The sequence below is a fragment of the Notamacropus eugenii genome, chromosome 2, assembly GCF_028372415.1.
Source record: "Notamacropus eugenii isolate mMacEug1 chromosome 2, mMacEug1.pri_v2, whole genome shotgun sequence".
NCBI classification, from domain to species: Eukaryota; Metazoa; Chordata; class Mammalia; order Diprotodontia; family Macropodidae; genus Notamacropus; species Notamacropus eugenii.
In genome coordinates, this window is record NC_092873.1 from 360,453,798 (window position 1) to 360,476,530 (window position 22,733).

General features: G+C 46.1%; 2 protein-coding genes across 5 annotated transcripts in view; one reads left to right on the forward strand and one right to left on the reverse strand.

Moving 5' to 3' along the window:
* CHAD (chondroadherin) overlaps positions 1–13,516 on the reverse strand; it is a 31,721-nt gene extending 18,205 nt beyond the window's left edge. Inside the window, exons 1-4 of one of the 2 annotated variants that reach the window (XM_072646663.1) lie at positions 12,639–13,516; positions 9,795–9,958; positions 9,292–9,437; positions 8,435–8,583 (exon numbers count right to left, since the gene is read on the reverse strand). In XM_072646663.1, coding sequence (XP_072502764.1) covers positions 9,296–9,437; positions 9,795–9,958; positions 12,639–13,418 — 1,086 coding nt within the window. In that variant the 5' untranslated portion in view covers positions 13,419–13,516 and the 3' untranslated portion in view covers positions 8,435–8,583; positions 9,292–9,295. Of the gene's footprint in view, positions 1–8,434; positions 8,584–9,291; positions 9,438–9,794; positions 9,959–12,638 lie in introns of those variants that run through there. The other variant, XM_072646664.1, reaches the window with a different exon arrangement.
* The window catches only part of ACSF2 (acyl-CoA synthetase family member 2), a 41,549-nt gene extending 19,316 nt beyond the window's left edge, over positions 1–22,233 (forward strand). For 2 of the 3 annotated variants that reach the window (XM_072646659.1, XM_072646660.1), the window contains exons 2-16: positions 3,737–3,932; positions 4,428–4,556; positions 5,112–5,165; positions 5,869–5,987; positions 6,221–6,383; positions 6,649–6,744; positions 7,136–7,284; positions 7,668–7,759; positions 8,088–8,164; positions 16,091–16,198; positions 19,580–19,731; positions 20,117–20,258; positions 20,378–20,494; positions 21,338–21,406; positions 21,548–22,233. In XM_072646659.1, coding sequence (XP_072502760.1) covers positions 3,737–3,932; positions 4,428–4,556; positions 5,112–5,165; positions 5,869–5,987; positions 6,221–6,383; positions 6,649–6,744; positions 7,136–7,284; positions 7,668–7,759; positions 8,088–8,164; positions 16,091–16,198; positions 19,580–19,731; positions 20,117–20,258; positions 20,378–20,494; positions 21,338–21,406; positions 21,548–21,598 — 1,714 coding nt within the window. In that variant the 3' untranslated portion in view covers positions 21,599–22,233. The remainder of the gene's footprint in view (positions 1–3,736; positions 3,933–4,427; positions 4,557–5,111; positions 5,166–5,868; positions 5,988–6,220; positions 6,384–6,648; positions 6,745–7,135; positions 7,285–7,667; positions 7,760–8,087; positions 8,165–16,090; positions 16,199–19,579; positions 19,732–20,116; positions 20,259–20,377; positions 20,495–21,337; positions 21,407–21,547) is intronic. The other variant, XM_072646661.1, reaches the window with a different exon arrangement.
* Positions 22,234–22,733: the final 500 nt, after the last annotated feature.

Here is a 22,733-nt window from a genome sequence, read left to right on the forward strand (position 1 = left end):
AAGAAAGTAAACACAGATGAGCCCTGAACTCATGCAAAATGTAGTTTCCCTGATGATCTCTTTTAATTGGGTCTATTTTTCCTTTTGCTTTGTCTGAAGTCACTATTGCTTCTCCTGCCTTTTTTACTTCAGCTGATACACAATAGTTTCTGCTACAGTCCCTTATTTTAACTATGTGTGTCTTTCTGTTTCAAGTGTGTTTCCTGCAAACAACTTATTGCTGAAATCTAGTTTCTAATCCAATCTGTTAACTGCTTCCATTTTATGGGTGAGCTCATCTCATTCACATTCACAAGTATGATTACTAACTGTGGATTTCCCTCCTATTTTTTCTGAATTATCCTTCTCTCGCTTTTATCTTGTCTTTCCTCAAAAGTCTTTTGTCACTAGCTCCCTTAATCTGCCCTCTCTTTTATATCCATCACCTCATTCTCTTTTTCCCTTCCCCTCCTATTTCCCTATTGGATAAGATAGATTTTTATACCCAACTGTGTGTGTATATTCTTTTTTCTTTGACCCAATTCTGATCAAAGTGAGGTTTAAGCATTGCCTGCCTCCCTTGTTTTCACCTCCATTTTTAAAGCTCTTCCTAACTTATACCCATGCCCTCTTTCTAGGTAGACTCCTAATAAGGAAGAAGATCTTAACTCCTAAGAGTAACTCCTACATGTACCATCTTCCCATTTGGAATATAAACAGTTTAACTTTATTCCTTATGGCTTTTCTTTCCTGTTTACCTTTTTATATATCTCTTTAGTCTTGTGTTTGAATGTCAAATGTCTATTCAACTCTCAACTTTTCATTAGGAATGACTGAAAGTCCTTTATTGCATTAAATATCCATTTTTTATCCCTGAAGGATTACACTCAGTTTTGCTGAATACCTTATTTTTTTTTTTGTAATCCTAGCTCCTCTGCCTTCTAGAATATCTTATTCCAAGCCCTCTACTCCTTTAATGTGAAAGCTGCTAAATTTTGTGTGTTGCTGACTGCTGCTCCATGATATTTGAATTGTTTCTTTCTGTCTGTTTGCAATATTTTCTCCTTGACCTGTGGGCTCTGAAATTTGGTTTTAATATTCCTTGGAGTTTTTATTTGGGGATCTCTTTCAGGAGATTAATGGATTCTTTCCATTTCTATTTTACCCTCCAGTTCTAGGACATCAGGGTAGTTTTTCTTTAAAATTTCTTGAAATATGATGTCAGGTAATTCTTAAATTATCTCTCCTTGATATATTTTCCAGGTCAGTTGTTTTTCTGATGAGGTATTTCACATTTTCTTCTATTTTTTCATTCTTTTGGCTTTGTTTTATTGTTTCTTGATGTCTCATGGAAGTCATTAGCTTCTGCTTGCCCAATTCTACTTTAAGGAATTATTTTTTCAGTGACCTTTTGTACCTCTTTTTTTCATATTTTTTAAAGTATCATTTTCTTCAATACTTTTTGTGTCTCTTTTACCAAGCTGTTAATTCTCTTTTCATAATTTTCTTGCATCACTCTCATTTCTTTCCTCAATTTTTCTTGTACCACTCATCTCTTTTTTTAACTCTTCTAGGAATTTTTGTTGGACTCATGTCCAATTTGCATTTTTTTTCTTTGAGGCTTTGTTTGTAGCTGTTATCTTCTTGTTGTTTTCTTCTGAGATTGTGTCTTGTTCTTCCCTGCCACTGTAGTTGCTTTTTATCTTCAAGTTCTCTTTTTTGTTGTTTATTCATTCACCAGCCTATGTCTTAAGTTTGAAACTTATGTCAAAGTTGGATTATGCCCACCTTGGGCTGGGGAGGCATTGTGCCAAACTTCAGGAGGGGCCCCTGGTCCCCTGCAGCTATAAGTTCTAGTGCTCCTTTCTCCTTTGGAACTGTGACCAATGCCCCTGCTCCCTTGTGACTGATCACAAGCACTCCTCTCCATCCTAGAACTGCAACCCAGAATTGCACATGGGCAAGAGAGGTGCCAATCAGCACCAGCTGCACCCAGTGCCAGCAAAGTATCTCCTGTAATCTCCTTCAGACAAGTTGTCCTTACTATTTGTTGTCCCCTTACCATTTCTGTGCTGAAAGCTCCTGAAGCTCCTACTACAGTTGATAGACAACCTCCACGACCCACCACTGGTGGTGCTGCTGCTGCATACACTCTGGGAAACCCCATCCCAGTGTTACAGACCTCTTTTGCTGATCTCCTAAGGTATCTGAGGCTTGAAAAATGTCTTACTACCTTTTGTTTACTCTCCAAAATTTGATTTGAGGCATTGTTTTGAAGTTGTTTGGAGGGAAATGTTAGGAGAGTTCTTCTGGGTTGCTACCTCTATTCTACCATCTTGGCTCTGCCCTACCCATTACATTTTTAAAAATCAACATTTTTTTTTTTAAATTTTGAGTTCCAAATTCTGTCCCTCCCTCCTATTCATGCTATCAATTATACATGTATACATGTAAAGTCATGTAAAACATATTTCCATATTAGCTATGTTGCAATAGAAAATACACACACACACACACTCACACAAGAAAAAAATAAAGTGATAAAGTATGATTCAATCTGCACTCAGAGTTCATCAGTTCTCTATCTGGAGGTGAATAGCATTTTTATTATGAGTCCTTTGGAATTGTCTTGGATCATTATCTTGATCAGAGTAACTAAGTCTTTCACAGTTGATCATCACTGCAATATTGCCATTGCTGTGTACAGTGTTTTCCTGGTTCTTCTCACTTTACTTTGCTTCAGTTCACATAGACTGCCTAGGTTTTTCTGAAGCCAACCTGATTTGTCATTTCTTATAGCACAATAGTCTTCCACCACAATCTTATACCACGACTTGTTCAGTCATTCCCCAATTGATAGGCATGATAGGGGATATTTTAATAGGACATCACAGACAGTGAATATAGTACCCACCCAGAGGGAACTGGGCAGTCCCCTAAAGGATAGCCCCATGAGACTTCATATTGTGGATGATGAGGAAGATACATTCCTGATTCTTGGAGAAACTCTTAGGAGAGAAAGCTGAAAGGTTGGAGAGAGAGAGTGCAGAGACAGAGGCAAGGACAGAGAAAGCACAGACTTGAATGGCTGATAGAAGACCCAAGAGCCACAGGCATAGGAGGAAATCTGGCACCTCAACAAGTCCTTTGATTCCCAGTACCTGTGCCCACAGAAATTACTAAAAGTGACCTTCTAGAGTAAGATCATCCTCTCCTTGGGAAAGCTGAAATTTTTTTCACTCTGGAATTAGGGCCCCTCTGTTGCTGTTGAATTCTATCACCTAAACTAAATCTGCATAACTTCCTCAATTACTGTGCTGCTTCTTGCTTTGATAAATATGTCTGCCCTTTATTTGTTACTGTCCTTTGTGTTTACATTTCCTGTTTTGTGTCTAGGACACTACTCCTTCCCAGTTTGACATTATCACTTCTCTTTTCCCCAAGAGTTAGGAAAGGGAGAGTATCTTAAGATATAATCTATCCTCTTTCCCCATCTTCAGCCCAGTCTGTTCTAGGTATAATATCACAAGAATCCTCCCATCCTACTACACAGGAGTTGTGTGTATATGTGCATGTATGGGTGAATATCAGAGGAATGTGGGGGAAAGGGTGGTTTACCTTACAGGTCTGTGTAGTACTAAATCCACTCTGGCTGTCTTGGAGTAGGAAAGGTGGCCAAAGAAACTGGGTGAGGCAATTGAATAAGGGAGCCAGGCCAGGTGATCTTGGTCTCAATAAACTAACTTTCTTTTTGAAGTTCTACAGACATTAGGAGCTGTATCTCACCACCCACTGGCAGTCTCAGCTATATTAAGGGGCCTACGAACATTAAGCTCCTCTCTAAGACAGTGGGGCAGTGCTTATATGACATATCCGAGAGGTTTCCAGACCGAGAAGCGGTAGTTGACTTACACCAGAACATCCGGAAGACATTTGCTCAGTTTAAGCAGGAGGTAGGCTCTTGAACCTCAGCCCAGGGCTGTGGTTGATGTGGCCAAGGCTAGGGATTTAATAGGGGAGGGGACTGGAATGGGTACCATGCTCCAAGAACTTCTTGTGAACCCCAAGTTCTTCTACTGCTGATCCTCTTTCCATCCCAGGTTGTAGTGAAGTGGGGATGGGGAGGCTCAAATTTGGTTAGATTTTTCAGCGTGAGCATTTACACCTCAGAATTTGGTGAATGCCATAAATCAGGGCTTGATTTATTATTTTGTTGACTGTTTAAACTTAAGAGAGCTATAGAGAAGATGTTAGCAATGAATATTAAAGCTAAAGTGTGTCACAGGTACATTGTTTTTCCTGGAGATTCAGTTGTTAAACATTTATCAGAGGGTTTCTGAGAGTAGATATAGGCATCAAAGATGAAGTGCAATGGGGCAGTTGGTTTGAGTGGAAGAAGGAGGGCTGGGCCTTGTCCCTGAAATCAACTGGTACGTTCTATGTTTCAGGTGGACGTGGCTGCCTTAGGGCTTCTGAGCATTGGCCTTAGCAAGGGGGACCGGCTCGGCATGTGGGGCCCTAACTCCTATGAATGGGTGTTGATGCAACTGGCCACTGCACAGGCTGGCATTATCCTGGTGAGGAAGGGGCACAGCCAGGGTGAGTGTCCTGGTGGGGAGGAGGAGGCCTGAGGATGTAATGGAGAGTCCCCAAGGTTGGGAGAGCCCCAACAAAAGCAACGTTTGGTGCAGCCTGGAGAGTGCTCAACTGGGAGACCTGGATTTAAATCCAAGATCTGAATTGGATTTGCTGTGTGACCTTGGGCAAGTCCCTTTTCCTCTCTGGGCTTTAGCCTCCTCTTCTCTAAAGTGTTTCAGTTGGACTAGATGCTCTCTCAGGTTCCTTCAAGCTCATTATGTGATTATATGATTATGTTATTGGGTATAGGACTTCACCAGTGGCTATAGGTCTCAGACCTTGTTCTGGGCCTGGCCACTTTGGCACAAAAGGATTTATATTTTGGAGACCCAGGTGCTCTCTCTAGGGGAATAGGAGGTGAAGGGAAGGATGAAATTCCCTTCCTGAGCACCACAACAAGTGGGCAATCTGGGTCTTTGCTTGGGGAAGGCTGGGAACAGACAGCCTTTATGCCTGGTACCACGAGTAATATTTCTGGATTGTCCTCTCACCAGATTTCTGTGAACCCTGCCTACCAGTCCCAAGAACTAAAGTTTGTTCTCAAAAAGGTACATGCCCCTTGGGGATGATGGGGTGGGGAGCTCCCTGGGAGTGAGGAGGGGGCAAGGATAGGTGCAGAAGAAGGTGGTCTGGCTATGATCCCTGCCCCTGAAGCAGAGGGGCTGCATATCTCAGCTGGTACCAGTGTCTCATGGAAAAAGGCTGTGTCCTAAGTCCAATGCTGCCTACAGACTTCATGGAGTAATTTGGAAGGAGTAGCAGGTACCCTCTCTTTAGTTGGGTGAATAGAAGGTGAGGGTGGGGAATCCAGTCTCAAGAAAGCAGCCACAGTTTGGAGTGAAAAGGACTGGAGGTCAAAAGACCTGGGTTTGAATCTTTGTTGCTTACTTCCTGGGAGACCTTAGGCAAGTTACTTGCCCCCTTGGGTCTCAGTTACTTATATAAAATGAGGGAATTGGACTAAACAATCATTAAAATGAATTGTTCTACATTCTGTGAGCCTCTCCTGAAGGGTTGAGAGATGAGAAATAAAGCTTAGCAACTTGGGTAGCCCTGTGGGATAGGAGTGGCAGCTGGCAAGGGACATGGAGGTTGGGGAGGTTGCTTATAGTATATGGGAAAGGTTGATGAGTAAGTGATATCTACAGGGTACCCTTCAAGGATGCCCTCTACCACCAGGTAACCCTGGCACCAAACCTAGGGTTTCCCAGGAACTCAGCATGATGTAGATATGGGGTTTTACCTCCTCAGGTGGGCTGCAAAGCCCTTGTCTTCCCCACCAAGTTCAAGAAGCAGAATTATTATAATATTCTGAAGGAGGTCTGCCCAGAGCTGGAGACATGCAGTCCAGGGGCATTAAGGAGCAAGAAGTAGGTGTAGTATGGGAGATGGAAAGGATGGGTGGGAGAAGATGGGAGGCTTGTTGTTCCCTAATACTATGATCCCAAGCTCCAAGACAAGTCAGCTCCATTCCTACTGAGCCTTTCATCCCACCAAGATTCACCCTCCAACAAGGAATGGGGCTGGTGATTCCTCTGTGGTCCCACCCTCTCCTGGGCTCACCAGAATATCACTGCTCCTCCCTTACCTTCCCCTGGCTCAGGCTTCCAGACCTGACCACAGTCATCACCCTGGACTCCAAATTACCTGGAACTCTACACATGAATGATGTACTACAGGCTGCGAAAGCTGTCCAGTTGGCCCAGCTCAAGGACATCCAGAGATCATTGTCTTGCCATGACCCCATCAACATCCAGTTTACCTCGGTAGGATAAAGGGTTGGGGACTCCAAGCCCAGTGCCTCCCAGCCCTAGGCATATGGTCTTTGCTTAGGACCACTTTCCTGGGATCCACCCCTTTCCCCCCGCCCCGTGCCCAGAAAGAATGTACATGGTACTACTTTTTCTGTGAAATGCACATCCACTCTATTGCCCTCAGGGGAAGCCCTGTGCATGGCATAGGGGTGACATTCTGGAAAACTCCTTCCTTATTTCTGGGATATCCAGGCTGACAAGACCTTTGTGTTGCCAGGGAACAACAGGCAGCCCTAAGGGAGCCACACTTTCTCACCACAACATTGTTAACAATGCCAACTTGATAGGGGATCGACTGAATCTTCATAACAAGGTAAAGAGTGGTAAGGAGAGGGGAATGGAGAAGAGATGAGGGAGATTTTTAGTCTTTGGGAGTTGGGGACCCAAAAGCAGTATTTGGGCTGATTAGGAGGAGGAAAAGTGAGGAGGTCTGTGGGGCAGGTTACAAAGAATATTGGCTTTGGAGTCAGTGGTCCTGGGTTCAGATCTCAATGCTATTGCTAATGCCCAAATCCTCTGATCTACCTGAATCTCAATTTTTTCATCTGATTTGGAGTAGATTACCTTTATGGCCCCTTCTAGCTTTTATGTCTATGACCCTAGGATGGAACTAAGCAGTGTCGTGAACTCTAACAAAAGGGAGAGGTTTCTAGGTGTTTAACCCTGGGACCTAACCTCACTCTTCGATCTATCTGGGACTCTAGGAGCCCCGGTTGGTCCTTCCTAGCCCCCTCTATCATTGCCTGGGCTCTGTGGGGGGCACAATGGTGTCCATGCTGTATGGTGTCACTCTTATCTTATCATCTCCGAGTTTCGAGAGCAAGAGAGCGCTGGAAGCCATCACTCAGGAGAGGTGGGCATCTGAGGTCATGTCCCTCCATTTCCTACCCCATGACCCATCCTTAGAGCAGATCTGGTCTCCTTTCCCACTGGCCCTATTTACTGGCTCCTTATACCAGCTAATTCCTGCCCTGTCTTCCCTGGGATTTCCTTCTTCTTCACCAAGGGGTCCTTGCTTGATGTGGAAGGGGACTTAAAGAGAGGTCCAGACTTGGTCATCCAATATACCTTATCCTTCTCCTCACCCATAGATGGGCATAGTGACCCTTTCTCCCTCTTAAACAGATTTGGCACTGGGGTTTCGGTATATTTTAGGAAGCTAGAGAGGGATATGAAAAATGAAGGGCAGGGCACCCCAACTTAGGGGCCTGATTTTAAGGTCATCCCCCTATACAGGGCCACAATGGTCTATGGCACCCCCACGATGTTTGTTGACATGCTGAACCAACCTGATTTTTCCTGCTATGACTTTTCAACTCTTCGAGGAGGTTGGGGATGGGGACCAAGGGTTGGAGGGTGTAGGGGTTGGGATAGCCTTATCTTGCTTTCCTGTGGGCTGTAGTGCTTCATGGAGAGAGGGATAGTAGGAGAAACAACTATTGCCCAGAACCTTTTTCCCCCAACCCTGGGAAGTGGATGGTGCACAAATGTGGGGAAGGGTCCTGGGTCCCTTCCTTCCCTGGGATCCAGTTCAGTAATAGCCCAATGTGTGTATGTAGGATGGTATGGATGATAGACAGGTGGAGGGTGTGATGGGGGAGTGGGTGGAGGGAAGAGGAGAGGCTGAGTTGAGAGTGATTACTGTCTCTGATTCAGGTGTGGTTGCAGGGGCCCCAGTCCCCCCAGAGCTCATGAAAGCCATCACTGAGAAGATGAACGTGACAGAACTGACGGTGAGTTTTTCCAGGCAGGGATGAAATCCCTTGGGTTCTGGAATCTTCAATATGGATTTTGTAGGTGGGTGAGCAGGTGCCTAGACCAGGGCTGAGGGCAGACCTGCTAGGCAGAGAGGAGTGACTGGAGGGTGGAATAGAACAACCAGGGAGATAAAGGGAAGATGGGCTATGTCTTCATATCCAATGCTTGAACTGGAAAACAGACATACGGAAAAATACAGTTTGCTGTCCTCAGAGGATGGGAAAGTCACAGACACAGGTGAGAGATGAAGAAATATTATACATATGTATTTATATAAATCTAGGAGATAGAGAAATATAACATAAGGAGGGTCAGGTCATCAAAGCACAGGTATCCTGCTGGAGTTTCCCGAGGGCAGGGCCAAAGGGGAAGAGGCTCTTTCTCCATGGTAGGGCTGTAAAGAATTAAGGATGAACCCTTTGGGTGGAGTGTGAGTGAGAAGAAAAAGGATTTCTGCTTTCTAATTTCAGAGGACAGGTGATAATAGAAGGATGGTAATAAATGTATACGCTGGTCATGCTGACCTTAGACTATATCTCTACCACGAATAATTGGGAATGGAGAGTGGAAATTACAGTTGTTGAAGAACTCTCTGGCCCAGCAGGCCATCCCCCCTGAGTATCCAGGGATAGATAGGTCTCTATTAGTATAGGGGGTAGCAGGAAAGGATGGAGTTGACTGGAGTAGAGAGAGGAATCAGTACAAAGAGGCCAGTCACTGGGACTGGCCAGATCAGAACCTGATGAGGGTTGAGGAGCTATGATCAAAGTAAATAGGGACCCAGAACAGGGAACTGAGACAAAAAATGGGGAGTCCTCAGAGAACTGTGCCAGAGGTGGAGCCCTCCCCAGAGAAACCTCCCAAAGATGGGTCCCCCTTCCCTCTAAAAATAGAAGATCACTTATCCTTCAGCTATATCCCTTTGTCCAATGAGTCAGTCACCCTTTGCTATTTTGGGTTACATAGCCCATTCTCTCCTCTCCCACTGGACCCAGCTCCTCCAACCCCCTCAGACCCTGCTGCCCAGTGATGGAAGTAAATGAGAGAGAGGGCTTTCTCAATAACCCGTGCCCAGCTCCACTCCCTCCCCATGCATTATTACCTGCTTAATGGCGACTGGCTTTCTTAGATCTCTTGGTGGGGAATTTGCAGCCTCGGAAGGCTGCCGTCTCTCGGATGTGCTGACCTCTGAACTTAGTGGGAGATGCACATGTTGCATCAGGGCGCGAAGCCTTGGCCTCCAACCACCTGGCAGGGCAGAGAGAGTTGGTAGGGGCCAGAACTAGAGGGTGCTGGCCTGTAAGATTGTTTCAAGATCCTAGGAAGCACATGTTTGAACCTTGTATGTGTAGGAATGGGGAGAGTCTTTCAGTTTTCTGCTCTAGGGACTGAAGAAAGCAAATGAATGGGAAGATGTCCTCCTGAAGGCAAAGTTTCCCTTCTAATCCAATTTTCTCTTTCTGAGGGTCAAGGAAGAGGAGTCAGGTTCCCTTATTTCCATCCCACCTTCCCCTGAGCTGGGGCAGGAGCTTCATGCCTACCCCCCAGACCAGGAAGTGAAGACAGGGCCTCATCTAATCCCTAATACCTAGGGGCAAGTTTCACCTTCGAAGGCGATGGAGTTGGCAAGTACACTTCCAGGGATTGTTGGTCAGGGTCAGTGTCTCCAAACCATCAAAAGGGAAATTAGAGGGCAGCTGGCTCAACCGGTTGTTCTCCAAGTGGACATGTTTTAGGGTGGTCACACCCAAGAAAGCACCATCAGAGAACTGAAGGAAAGATAGACAGTCGTTATTTTAATCTGGTCCCCTGATCTCCACCTTCTTTTTTTTCAGAGCCCTTAGCTATGGAGTGTGGCTTTTCCACTCTTTATTCCCACCTCTTATTGGCTTTGAGATCAGAATCATTTTTTTACCATTACTTTCTGGCCCAATGCCAAAGGGCATGGAGCTGGGGGTAAGGGCAAGGAGCTGGGGGTAAGGGCAAGGAGTTGGGGGAAAGGGCAAGGAGGTAAGCAGACTTTGTTCCCAAATGTCCAGCATTTCTGAATGCAAAACCTAGGTACCATTCAATGGTGATAGGAAGGGGAATCACTACACATACATTTGAGATTTCCTTCGTTACTTGGTACAGATTTTGTCTGGTTCTGAGGGCTCATGTCCTGGGCCCAGCTGTCTTTTTGACACCCCTCTCTAATTTAGCTACTGGATTCTTACTCCCAGGCTAACATGGCCAGAGGCTCCAGAATGGAAATGTCAAAACCCTCCTTTATGGATGTGCTGCCCACTCTTGCACTGAGGAGGAACAGAGGGAGCTTAGACTTGAGGGGAGGTGGTGGAATTCAAACAAGGGGCAATTAGGTGACTTCTGAGGACTAGTAACTATTTTCACTAGCCAAAAAGTTGCATGATCAGTTAACTGCAATGGATACCCTATCTCTAAGGCTAGAAGCCCCATCCAGATCCACTCCCCTCCCTTCTACCATATGTCTCACAATATTTTCCAGCTCCGTCCCCCAAATCTGTTGTTAACATTGGAGTTTAGGACATTCCTGGCAATGAGGCCTGTCCTGTTTAAAGCCCTCCCCATATATCCTGATGCCTTTGCTTCCTCCATGCTGATGCTCTCACCAGGCAGGGCTGGCACCCACCCCCATCCTCTTTGCCCAGCCCTCCTGGCCCCAGACTGATTTTCCACTCTTGTAAGGAGGGAACCCTCCCCTGTGCCTACGGAGATCTTGGAGGTCTGGCCAAAGCACTTCACATTGGCCAAATTCATACTAGCCAAAGCAGGGAGGTATTTCCTTGGTTCCCAAGGCTTGGGGACAACTAAGCATCTAGCTTTCATCACTGTCCCTTTTCCTTCAATCTCCAATTTTTACCCTGAGCCTCAAGTGGGTGAAGATGAAAGGTAGAAGGCTCACGGGAACATGATATCTTAAAGCAGGATGGACCATCTAGTTCAGAAGGGTTTTCATTATAGGAAGGGGGTTTTCCAAGAAGGGTCACAGTCACTGCTAAAGGAAACTGAGGCAAATCCAGAGGATTAGGGACAATTAGCATGGTATAGTAGGAAAGAGCATTAGATTTGGAGTCAGAAAAGGTACCACAGTTCAAACTTTCCCTCTTACACTTCTACTAGTTGGGCAAGTCAATTAATTGTTCTGAATTTCAGTTTTCTCATCTGTAAAATGGGCATAATAATGTTTATTCCCACAGAGTCAAGTTGTTGTGAGGACCAATTGAGATAATAGTGGAACTATTGTTGTTGTTGTTGTTGTTGTTGTTGTTAATCTCTAGAATGCTGGATATGAAATTAAGGGAACTGAGTTGAAATCCTGGGTCTCACTCTCTTTAACTGTGAAATGAGAGATTTGAACTAGATGACCTCAAAAGTTTCTTCCATCTCCAAATAGATGGATGATCATAGGTTCCCAGACTCCATATGCCAAGGGTTGAGTACATGATGGTGTTTGGACTTCTTGGGGTACTGGAAACAAAGTGCTTAAGATTTTGGGAGATGGAGTGGGGAATCCATGCTTTGTCAGCTCCAATTGTGGCAAAGTGGACACATGAAAAAGAGTTGAATTCTGTAGGACAGAGGGATATCTGCCAAGAAAGTTCTTTTCTGGGGTCCAGGAAGTTTTTAGAGGTAAGGGAAATGTCTCTGCTCATGGAAAGAGCAGTTGAATTCTGTGGGGCACAGGGAGGTCTGCTGTGAAAGTGCTTCTCTGGCATCCAGGAGCTTTTTAGAAGCAAAGAAAATGTTTGCTCCTTACTTGTGCTCCCACTCTGGTTTTGCAGAGCAGGGATTTCTGTTCTCTTGTCTCAGCCTCCCTGCCCTTTCCCTTCTCTCCCCACTCCACTAGCCACAGCCCCACCAACACACACACACACACACACACACACACACACACACACACACACACACACACTCACACTCCCCTGCCCACAAGGAACAGGGTCTCTTTGTGGGCTTGACTCAGCCTAGGTTCTGCAGGAGGGCTCATCAATAAACAAACCTCCCTTTATGGGGTTTTAGAGGAGAAGGGAGGAGGGAGAGAAACCAGAGAGGGAAGGTTTCTCACCAAGGTCCAACTGGAAAGGGCAATCAGTTGTGGAAGAGGGTTTGGGGTGGTGTGGGTCCCACCTCAGGCTGACTCCCAACTTTTTATGAGCAAGGGTCCCTGGATGGAAATACCCAAGAATCCTGGACAACATGAGTGTAGAAAAGAAGACATCCCAGGCTGGGATATTGCCTTTCCCACAGGTACTTGAATGCCAGCCTGGGAGATGGACAGACAGTAGAGTGGAACTATGGGATAGAAGTGAGAGGGGATCCTGAACCTTAAATATTACACTGCCCATTGGTTTCATATCCCAGGAAAGAGGTTTTGTGTTCAAACATCGTGCAAGGGGAGAATGAGGATGGGCCAAAGGGCTTGCTCACCTTCTCCAGGTTCATATTGTCCAGGATGAGGGTCTCCAGGTATCGTCCAAAAGACTGGAAGGCTTGGTCTGGGATGACCTTAAGTGGGTTGTGAGACAATTTCAATTCCTCCACCACTCTCAGCTTGCTCAGGGCAGCAGTGGGGTATGTGGACAACTGATTTTTATCCAGGTGGAATTTGGCAAGGTTCTCCACGTCATCCAAGGCTCCAGGCTGCACAGTGTTTAGGGCATTGTCTGATAGATAGAGCCAGCGCAGGTCCTTGGCTCCTTGGAAGGCTCCTGGGCGCAGCTCTCGAATTTTGTTGCTGCTCAGTTGAAGGATGAAGAGGTTGACTAGAGGGGAAAGTAATCCTCGAGGCAGTTCGCTCACCTTGTTGTGGTCCAGGTAGAGGTAGGTGAGCTCGGTGAGGTCGTCAAAGGCACCGTTGCGCAACACTCGAATGTCATTGTTGGACAGGTACAGGTAGATGAGCTGCTTGAGACCTCGGAAAGCGCCAGCTGCCACTTCGCGCACCTGGCAGTGCTGGAGATGCAGGGAGACCAGGGCTGGGGTGGCTTTGAAGGAGTTAGCCGCCAGCACCGGGAAGTTGTTGCGCTGCAAGTTGAGCAACCGAGTCTTCTCAGACACCTTGGGGATCTTGCGCAGTCCCACATTGTCGCAGATGACATGTTGTAAGTCCCCGCCGTGGCAGTGGCAGTTCTGGGGACAGGCGTGCAAGGAAGGCAGGAGGCTGACCAGCAGCAGGCAGAGACCGACCAGGTGGGCTGGAGGAGCCATGGTCGTTGAAGTGTGTAACGGAGGGATAAACTGGCGGGAGTGGAGTCCTGCAATCAGCCGAGGTCCCCGCCCTATATATGCAAGATCCCAGACCACAGACTACTTCAGGAGCCAACTTCCTACGTGGAGCTGTCGAGATTTAACCCACTCGCGTCTGGAGATGCGTCCCCTCCTAGGATGGGGGAGCCCCAAGGGCTCTACCCAACTGCAGTGCTTCAGTTCATCCCTGAACCCCTTTCCCTTTTCTCTTCTCCATCCCACCCCACAACAGAGCTGGCAGTATGCCTGTTACTGGAAGGAATGGGAGTGGGACGCGTCGGGTCCTAGATACCTCTTAAAGGACCCCAGATTCTTTCCTCTTCAGATCCTGCCCCAGGTGAATCCTGAGCCAGGACCTGCTGGAGGGAGGTAGATAGTGGGAAGGTCCTCGGGGCGCATGTATGGATCTGAGTCTGGGGTTGGAGAAAGGGGTGCGGTAAAAGGGCATGTATTTCTGGGACTTTTCCTGAAGTTTGAGATCCTCCTCCTCATCATCCTTCTTCTCCCTCCTTCTCCTCCTGTCTAGTCCCCTGGGCTTTGCCCGGCGCCTAAGACCCTGCAGGGATTGCCGTCGAACTTAGCGGTTCTCAGCTGCCCACTAGGGCACACCGCGTTAATAGAGCCCTTGTGCCGCCCAGACGGAACGTGAGAGCGGCTCCAGTGTCCAACTCCCCAGCTAGCCTGGGACGGGACACACCCCAGAGTCTGCCGCACCCCTTGGGCGGCCAAACTCTGCAGGCGGTTCCCTATCCTCCCTTTCCATCCCTCCTCTTCACCCCTGGAGGGGCTTGCGGTTGTAGCCACTTTTTCCAACAGTTGGATTTGGAAAAGAAGTAACTGCAGGGCTTGTTTGCTTACGCGAATGGTCACACACAGCAGGTCAACGCTAATAACAACCACCCGTGTGCAGAAAGACACAAATAAGGACTTCCACACCCACCACCCATCCCACTAGAGCTTGCAAATAAGCTAGAAATAAGGGAGCCTTCAGGTGCTTCTTCGCCCTCAAATCAGCAAGCTCTTTCCCACCACATCCTAGACCTAATCCTGGGATCTCCGTTTCCTTTGGGTTCTTTCTCGAGGTGGCTCGTCAGTGAGGAGCGAGAGTGAGTTCATTCCAGGCAATACCCTCCTGGATCCCGGTTTCTGACCAGGACAAAGCCAACTGTTGATGGGGAGAGTACTGGAGGTGGAGAGTTGGGGGGGGGGGTGTCTCTCCCCAGGGTTGTGTCCTGGGGAACCTGGAAGGGTTAACAAGAGTTGGACCAGTCAGGCAGCGGAATGCTGGGTTTCACTCGGGATGTGAAAGACGCCCCCTACTCACGTACCCCAATTCCCTGCCAGTCCCCAAGATCTCCCTGTGCTTTGCCAGTCTCTGTGTCAGGATTCCTGTGGGCAGGGGAGAGGCTGTAGAGTTGGTGTGTGTGTGTGTGTGTGTGTGTGTGTGTGTGTGTGTGTGTGTGTGTGTGTGTGTGTAGGGTGTTGATGGGCAGCGGATCCGACTCCAGCCCAAGCTCCAGTCTGACTGGCAGGGGGGCACAGCCGTGGAGGGGGTAGGGAAGGAAGGAGCCCAGGCAAGGAGGTCTGGCCAGGTCCTGGTGGTGCCCACTTCATGCCAGCCGCCGGGTGCGGAGGGGGGCAGACTTCAGCAACAAAGGGCCTGGTGTCTCGACACTCGTCTGGGAAGGCGCCCAATGCGGGGAGGAGGAGGGTATCTAGAAGTGTGGGAAACCCAGTCTCCTATTCCTATATCCTGTGTCTAGGTGCCTAGTCCTGCTCTTTCGGACCCCCTGCTCCCTCTTCTGGCAGCTTAGTCTCTTCTCCTCCCCTCTGCCCTCTAATTCCCCAACTCCGAATAGCGGAACTTTCCCTGTCCCTCCTTTCTTCTTGTGTGCCAGGTCTGGTTTCTGGCTTTTCTATTTCCCCCCGCTGTTCTGGCTCCTCCCGAGCTGGAACAGAAGACAGCTGGAGCACTAAGCTTCTTAATATCCTGGTTTTGGATATTTATTTTATTTTTATGATCCTAAATTCACAGGAAGCTGCTAGGAGCTGTCCAGGGCAGGGGGCCTCCACCCCAGGGCTCTTTGGCCAGGGTAATGCTAGGGTAGGGGTGTGTCTCTTGGTCAGTTCCCAGGTCCTGTTCCCCACCATCACCCCCCTCACACACACAAACACACCCCACATTCACTCCAATCAAGAACGAGGCTGGTTTTCTCATCAGGTTTTGTTGGCATCTTTGGAGTTTGTGAAGGGGGAGGCACTGTGGCCGGAAACCAGCAAGGGGGGGGGTAGGGAACTGAGGGACAGTGGGTGAGAGGTATGCCCCTGAGTTGATGGGACTGTGGCTACTGTGGGTAAATAAGGAAACTAAGGGATTGAATTAAGGGGACTAGAGTCTGTTAAGGTTGTCTGGGACTTCTGCTGGATAGATTTAATAATTATCTAGCCCCTTTGTCTCCATGACTTGATTACCTCTTCACTTTTCCTCATGCCCCCTCTATCCCTTGCTTCTTATGAGTTCCCTAGTCCTCTCATGAGGAACTTAAAAGGAATGTGTCCCCTCCCACTATCACCACCCTTAATCTTCCCAAGATTCCCCTCCCCCAATTCAGTCCTATTTTCCAACTCTGTAGGTTGCTTATGGGACCACAGAGAACAGTCCTGTGACCTTCATGAACTTCCATGATGACAACATAGAAAAGAAGACATTCACAGTGGGCAGTGTTATGCCCCACACAGAGGTGAGCATCCCAATTCATAGGCTTATATTTTTAGAGCTAGAAGGACCCTTAAAAGCCAAATCCAAGTCCAAATCCCTCATTTTATATCTGAGGAAACTGGGGTATAGAGAAGATAAATGACTTTCCCAAAGTCACAAAGGTAAGTGACACAGCTTGGATTTGAACTTGGGCCTTCTGACCTCAAATCCAGCACTCCTTCCAACACTATCTTCTTCTGGGAGGGACAGGCCCCCCACTCTACCAATTTCAGCCCTATTCAAACCCAAACAATTCCATCCCCCCGTTCCCCATACCTCCATCTGTTGACCAATGAATAGCAGCTCTCCTGTACAAGTACCCTCCTCCCTTACACAATAACCCCAGCCAGTTTCATTTGGTCACTGAGAAAAACCCACTTCCAGAAGCTTCCAGAGCTTGGAAGGATGTTCCCATGTAATCGAAGATGGGCTCTGTTTATCTTCCTCTTCAAGCCTGGGATCAGTGACCATTTCTGAGATAGTCAAGTGACTAATGACTAGCCAAAACCAGATTTGGGGCTAGGCTTATTGACACCACAACCCCCCCCCCCCCATCTCAGTCATGTTGTTTGCCAGTTTTTTGTTATTGAGTCATTTCCATTGTGTCCAACTCTTCATGACCACATTGGGGGTTTGTTTGGCAAAAATATTTGTTTGGCAAAAAAAATTTGCTTCTCCAGCCCATTTTACTGAGGAACTGAGGCAAACAGGGTTAAATGACTTGCCCAGGGTCACACAGTTAGCAAGTGTCTGAGGCTGGATTTGAACTCAGGAACATGAGTTCAAAGGAATTTCTGTCTTCCATTTGACTCTTCAGCCTTTTTTTCCTCCCCCTATCTTTGGCTCCTTCCTTTCACTCCTATTCCTATCACTTCTCTGAAGCTCTTCATCTTTGACTGGAAGGTAAACTTTAGCAATGTCTTATAGCACTGGGGGCCTCTCTCAGCCCAAATTATTGTCCCAGGGAGTGATTCATTAAAGTCACAGCTGTTCTTTTTCCAAGGCCACTTCTGCAGAAATCCTTTGCTAGGGGTGAAAAGTTTGCCTCTCTTTATAGCTCATAGTTGATGTTTTGTGTACTTTGGACTTTTTTCCTTTATTTTGGGGGTCACCCAAGAGAGTGATTTGCAACACTGGTAAATTATCTACATCATTGTGCCACTGTTAATGTTTGTAGAACAATGAGAAGTTTGTAGACTCTATGTAGGTTATCTCATTTAAGTCTCCCAACTACTCTGTGAGGTAGGTGCCAAATTTCTCCACTTCACAGCTAATAAAACCCAAAGGTCAGAAAAATAAAGTGAACTGCCCATGGGCACACTTCCAGTAAGTGTCTGAGGTGGGATTCAAACCCAGGTCTTCTTGACTCAAAGTTCAACACCCTATCCACTACTTTCCCCAAATAACCTGAGTACTCTTCATCACAGGGGTACAACAAGTAATTTAAGTCCAGACACCTTCTAGGCAGTTTTTGGAGTAGAATTCAGACAAAATTCCTCTACTAATGCAAATTGGCACCGCAAATATATAGTCTTAAAGAATTGTCCATGATATTGAGCTGTTAAGTGACTTGCCCAGGGGACACACAACCAATATGAGTTAGGAGTAAAACTTGAACTCACACCTTGCTGACTCTGAAGGTCATTCTCTATCCACTATCACATGGTGTCCTCTCATCTTCTACAGTGTAGGTGCTTAACAAATATTTGATTAATAATGAATGATAATATGCCACTTCTTGATGTAATGGAAGAGAGAACAAGCATTCACTAAGCACTATTATGTACCAAACACTTTACAGATATGAAACAGCAGTTTAGAAGTGGATAGAGACAGGAAGGCTTGAGTTTGAATCTTACCTCAAACACTAGTTGTGTGAACCTTGGACAAGTCACTTAACTTATATGGACTTCAAGGAACTCCTTGGAATTTATGGTGCAGGGTGTTCCCACAGCTGGCCTTCCCTACCCTGGTTAGATTGTAATACTTTATAGTGCTTTCATACCCATTTTCACAGTGGATCCTCACAGTCTCTGTGAAGGAAGAAAGGGAGATATAATGTTTCTTTTTATACAGATGAGGAAACTGAGACATAGAGCATAGTGTCCATGCTCTGGTTTTTTTTGTTTGTTTGTTTTGCTTTCTTGGTCACATTCTCTTATGGATCCTTGCCCACTCCTACCTCCCCAATTCTCCTCTGCCTCCTCATCTTTAACACTTTAACAGCTTAGGGCAGGGGTTCCTATCCTTTTGAGTATCATTTGTTATTCTAATGAAGCCTATGAATACCTTCTCTGAAAAAAATGTTTTAAATGTCAAACAAGATAAATCAGATTTCAAAGAAAGCTGGCTATATTGAAATCATTTTCTCTAAATATATGTATATTGTACATATTATATATACATATATATGTATTTGTTGTCATTCGCTTGTGTCTGACTCTTTATGACTCCATTTGGACAAAGACACTGGAGTGGTTTGCCATTTCCTTTTCCAGTTCATTTTTCACTTGAGGAACCTGAGGCAAATAGTTAAGTGACTTGTCCAGGGTGCTCTATTCACTGATCCACCTAACTACTTTATATGTATGTGTGTATACACATACACATATATGTATATATATGTGTATGTGTATATATGTATGTATACACATGCAAATATGTATAGATGTGTGTGAGTATATGTCTATATATCTCTGTGTGTGTATGTGTGTAAATCATGGATCCCAGATAAAGAATCCCTAGCTTAGTGGTAGTTTAATATTTTATAAAGGAGGCACCTAGATTGTGCAGTGGAGAGAATGCCGGCTCTGGAGTCAGGAAGATCTGAATTTAAATTCAGCCTCAAACACTTATTATCTATGTGATCCTGAGCTATCTGCCTCATGTTCCTTATCTGTAAAATAGGGATAACAATAGCTGTACCTTCCAGGATTATTATATCAGATGAGATAATATATTTGTAAAGTGATTTGTTAAAACAACTCTTAAAGTGCTGTCAATTCTAGTTACTATTATTAAAGAACTCTCTTTATTGTTTGCTTTTTCTTCTCAAATTTTTTCTTTGCTTCCTCAGGGTCCCTTCTATATGCTTTTCCATCTACTTTTACTACCCTAGGCCCTTAACACCTTCTGGCCTAGGCTGGTACTATCCTTTCTACTTTGCTTTTCATCATTCTAGACTTTGGCCATTCAGTCCTCTGGTCTTCCCTCCTACAATGAGGTGAGGCTTCTGCCATTCTTTGATCATGAACTCAGTTCAGTTTTCTCTCCCTCCACCTTGTCATGCTTACTTGGCCAGGCCCTCCCAGCCCTGAATAAGTTGGGGTTGGGGAGGGCCTGGCCTGAAGTTGTCCTATGGCAGGCCCAGATCGTGGACCCACAGACAAAGAAACAGCTTGAGATAAACATGCCAGGGGAGCTTTGTATCCGTGGTTACTGTGTCATGATGGGCTACTGGGATGATCCTGAGAAGACAAAGGCCACCATTGATGAGGACAAGTGGTACTGGACAGGGTGAGAGGACATAAAGCATTTAAGCCCAAGAACCAGGGGAGAAGATCTAAATTGCAAAGGGAAGGGAAAGGGTTTATTGGAAGGAGAAGGAAGAAAAGGGGCTAGACATCAAGGCCATGGTTCTGAATTGGGATAGAAGCCAAAGAAAGTGGAAAGATAAACAATGAGGGAGAAGAAAATGGAGAAGAGGGGAGAAGGAATGCCAGGATGAGGGGAAGAGGGTGTTTCTATTGCTAGAAGGGCTGGCAAAGAGCCCAAGGATTTATATAGTCATTTGGAGGGGCGGGCGCAACATTTAAGGGTGTGAAAAACACTAAGTAGGGGCAGCCTAGAGTAGGACTGAGCTGGTAAGAGCTGAGAACTGATCCCGAGGGTTTCACTACAGGGACATTGCATCAATAGATGAAGAGGGCTATTGCAAGATCGTGGGCCGTTCCAGGGACATGATCATCCGAGGAGGGGAGAATATCTACCCAGCTGAACTGGAAGACTTCTTTCTCAAGCATCCTTGTGTTCAGGAAGCCCAGGTGAGCCACCTCTGACCTCCTGAGGCTGTCCCTCGGGGGCAGGGAGCATGAGAAAAGGAGAGGAGAGCTTAGGGCATCCTCTCAGTCCTCCTTCCACCTGCCTCATCTCTGTATCCCAGGTTATTGGAGTGAAAGATGATCGGATGGGGGAGGAAATCTGTGCTTGCATTCGTCTCAAGGCTGAGGCAGAAGAACAGGTCACCCCGGAGGAAGTAAAAGCTTACTGCAAAGGAAAGGTAGGTTGTTCACCCACTGTCACAGTCAAGTCAGTCAACTAGCATCCATTAAGCTCCTACATTGTTCAAGGCACTGTATTAAGTGCTGGATATAGCAAAGAAAGAAAAATCACCATCCCTGCTCTCAAGGAGCTCACTTCTACCAGGTGAGACAACATGCAAACAACTTCATATGTGCCAGATATGCAGCGTAAATGGGAAATGATCTCAGAGTTGAAGGCATTAGCAGTGGGGCAAGGGGAGATTAGGAAAGGACTCTTGCAGAAGGTCAGATTTCAGCTAAGTCTTGAAGGAGGCTACAGAAACCAGAAGGCAGTGTGGAAGAGAGAGCATTCCAGGCATGGTGGCTGGCCATAGAAAATGTGCAGATTTTGGAGCTTGAATGTCTGATAAGAAGGTCAGGTGGCAGAATCAAGGAGGGAGAGCATTCCAGGCAAGAGAGTCAGCCAGGGGAAATTCCCAGAACTGGGAGATGGACTGTTTTGTGTGAGGAACCAGGAAGGCCAGTGTTGCTGGATTACCAAGTATAGGGGAGTAAAATGTAAGAAGAATGGAAAGATAGAAAGGGATAGGATAGGGAAGGGCTTTAAAAGCCCCAAAGAAGATTTTATTTTTGATTCTGAGGGCAATAGGAACCCTGAGAGTTTCTTGATTAGGAGGGTGATATGCTTAGCCCTGTCCTTTAAAATGGTCACTTTGATAGCTTAGTGGGGGGCTGAGTGCACACCCTCCCCCCACCAGGGCCCACCCCTATGCTAACAGCTACCCCTTCCTGAGCTCCTCCCTACTCCATGCTTCTAGCTCTGCAACTCCATCCTCACTCTCTGGTCTCTGTACCTGCAGATCTCCCACTTCAAGATTCCTCGATACATCGTGTTTGTTAAGGAATACCCCCTCACTGTCTCAGGAAAGGTTTGTAAAGTCGGGGCAGATGAAAAGGGGAAAGAAAAATGGGTGCCAGGAGGCTGGGAGAGGTCATCAGGGATCTAAGACAACCAATGTGGGTCAAGGAGGCGTTTGTCATCCACACTTTTACTCTTCTTTTTCCTTTAGATTCAAAAATACAAACTTCGAGAGAAGATGGAAAAGCATCTGAACCTGTGAATCAAGGGCCAGGGTGGGGAGGGTTCCTCTTAAGGCATCCTCTCTCCAACGTATGCATATCTCCCTCTCTACCCCATCCTGATTCCCTACATCACTCTTCCTTAACATCACATAAAGAGGTTCTGTTTTCAATTCATGTTTCAGGTGTTTTGAAGAAAATATCTCAAAGACAGTATCCTGTCTTTTGGACAGAGCAGGAATATTCATAGAATAGGAGGGATAAGGTTACCTTGTTACTCTTAAAGGGCAGCTAGGTGGCACAGTGCAAAGAACACTGATCTTGGAATCGGGAAAATTCATCTTCCTGAGTTCAAATCTGACCTCAGACACTTACTAGATGTATGACTCTGGGCAAGTCACATTACCCCATTTGCCTCAGTTTCCTTGTCTGTCAAATGAGCTGGAGAAGGAAATGGTAAACCACTCCAATAACTTTTTTTTGCAAAGAAAACCCCCCATGGAGTCACAAAGAGTCTGACATTACTGAAACAACTGAACGACAACAAACACATCGGTCTCTCAGAAGTCTGGGGACAGGCTGGAAGGGACACAATTGGTTCAGATGAATAAGGGTTAGCAGCACTTTACACCTAACACCAACCCAAAGATTGTAAATTAAACCTCTTTAGTCTAGAGTCTTCTTTCCAGTGTCATGCTTTATTCTCCTTCATGTACATGGTGATCTAGTGACAATGACCTCCTTTCCTCTTCTTCTTAGTAAGACCCTACATTTCCCAATTCCAGGCATTTTCAGGGGCCATTCCTCATGCCTGGAATGCTCTCCCTCCTCATCACTTCCTCCTGGCTTTCCTGGCTTCCTTCAAGTCTCAGCTAAAGTGCCAGAAGCCTTTCCTACTATTTTTCCTAAATCTTAGTTACTTCCCCAATTATCTCCAATTTATCCTGTTTATATTTTGTTTATACATACTTGGTTGCATGTTGTCTTCCCCATCAGACTGTGAGTTCTTTGTGAGCTATCTTTTGCTTTTCTTCCTTTTTTTTAAATTTAATTTTATTATTATTATTTTTTAATGTTTTACAATCACTGCCATAAAATTAAAATTAAGATTTTATCCCCTCCACACCTACTCCCCACTATCCCCCTCCCTCCCCATGCCACATACAATTCTGTATA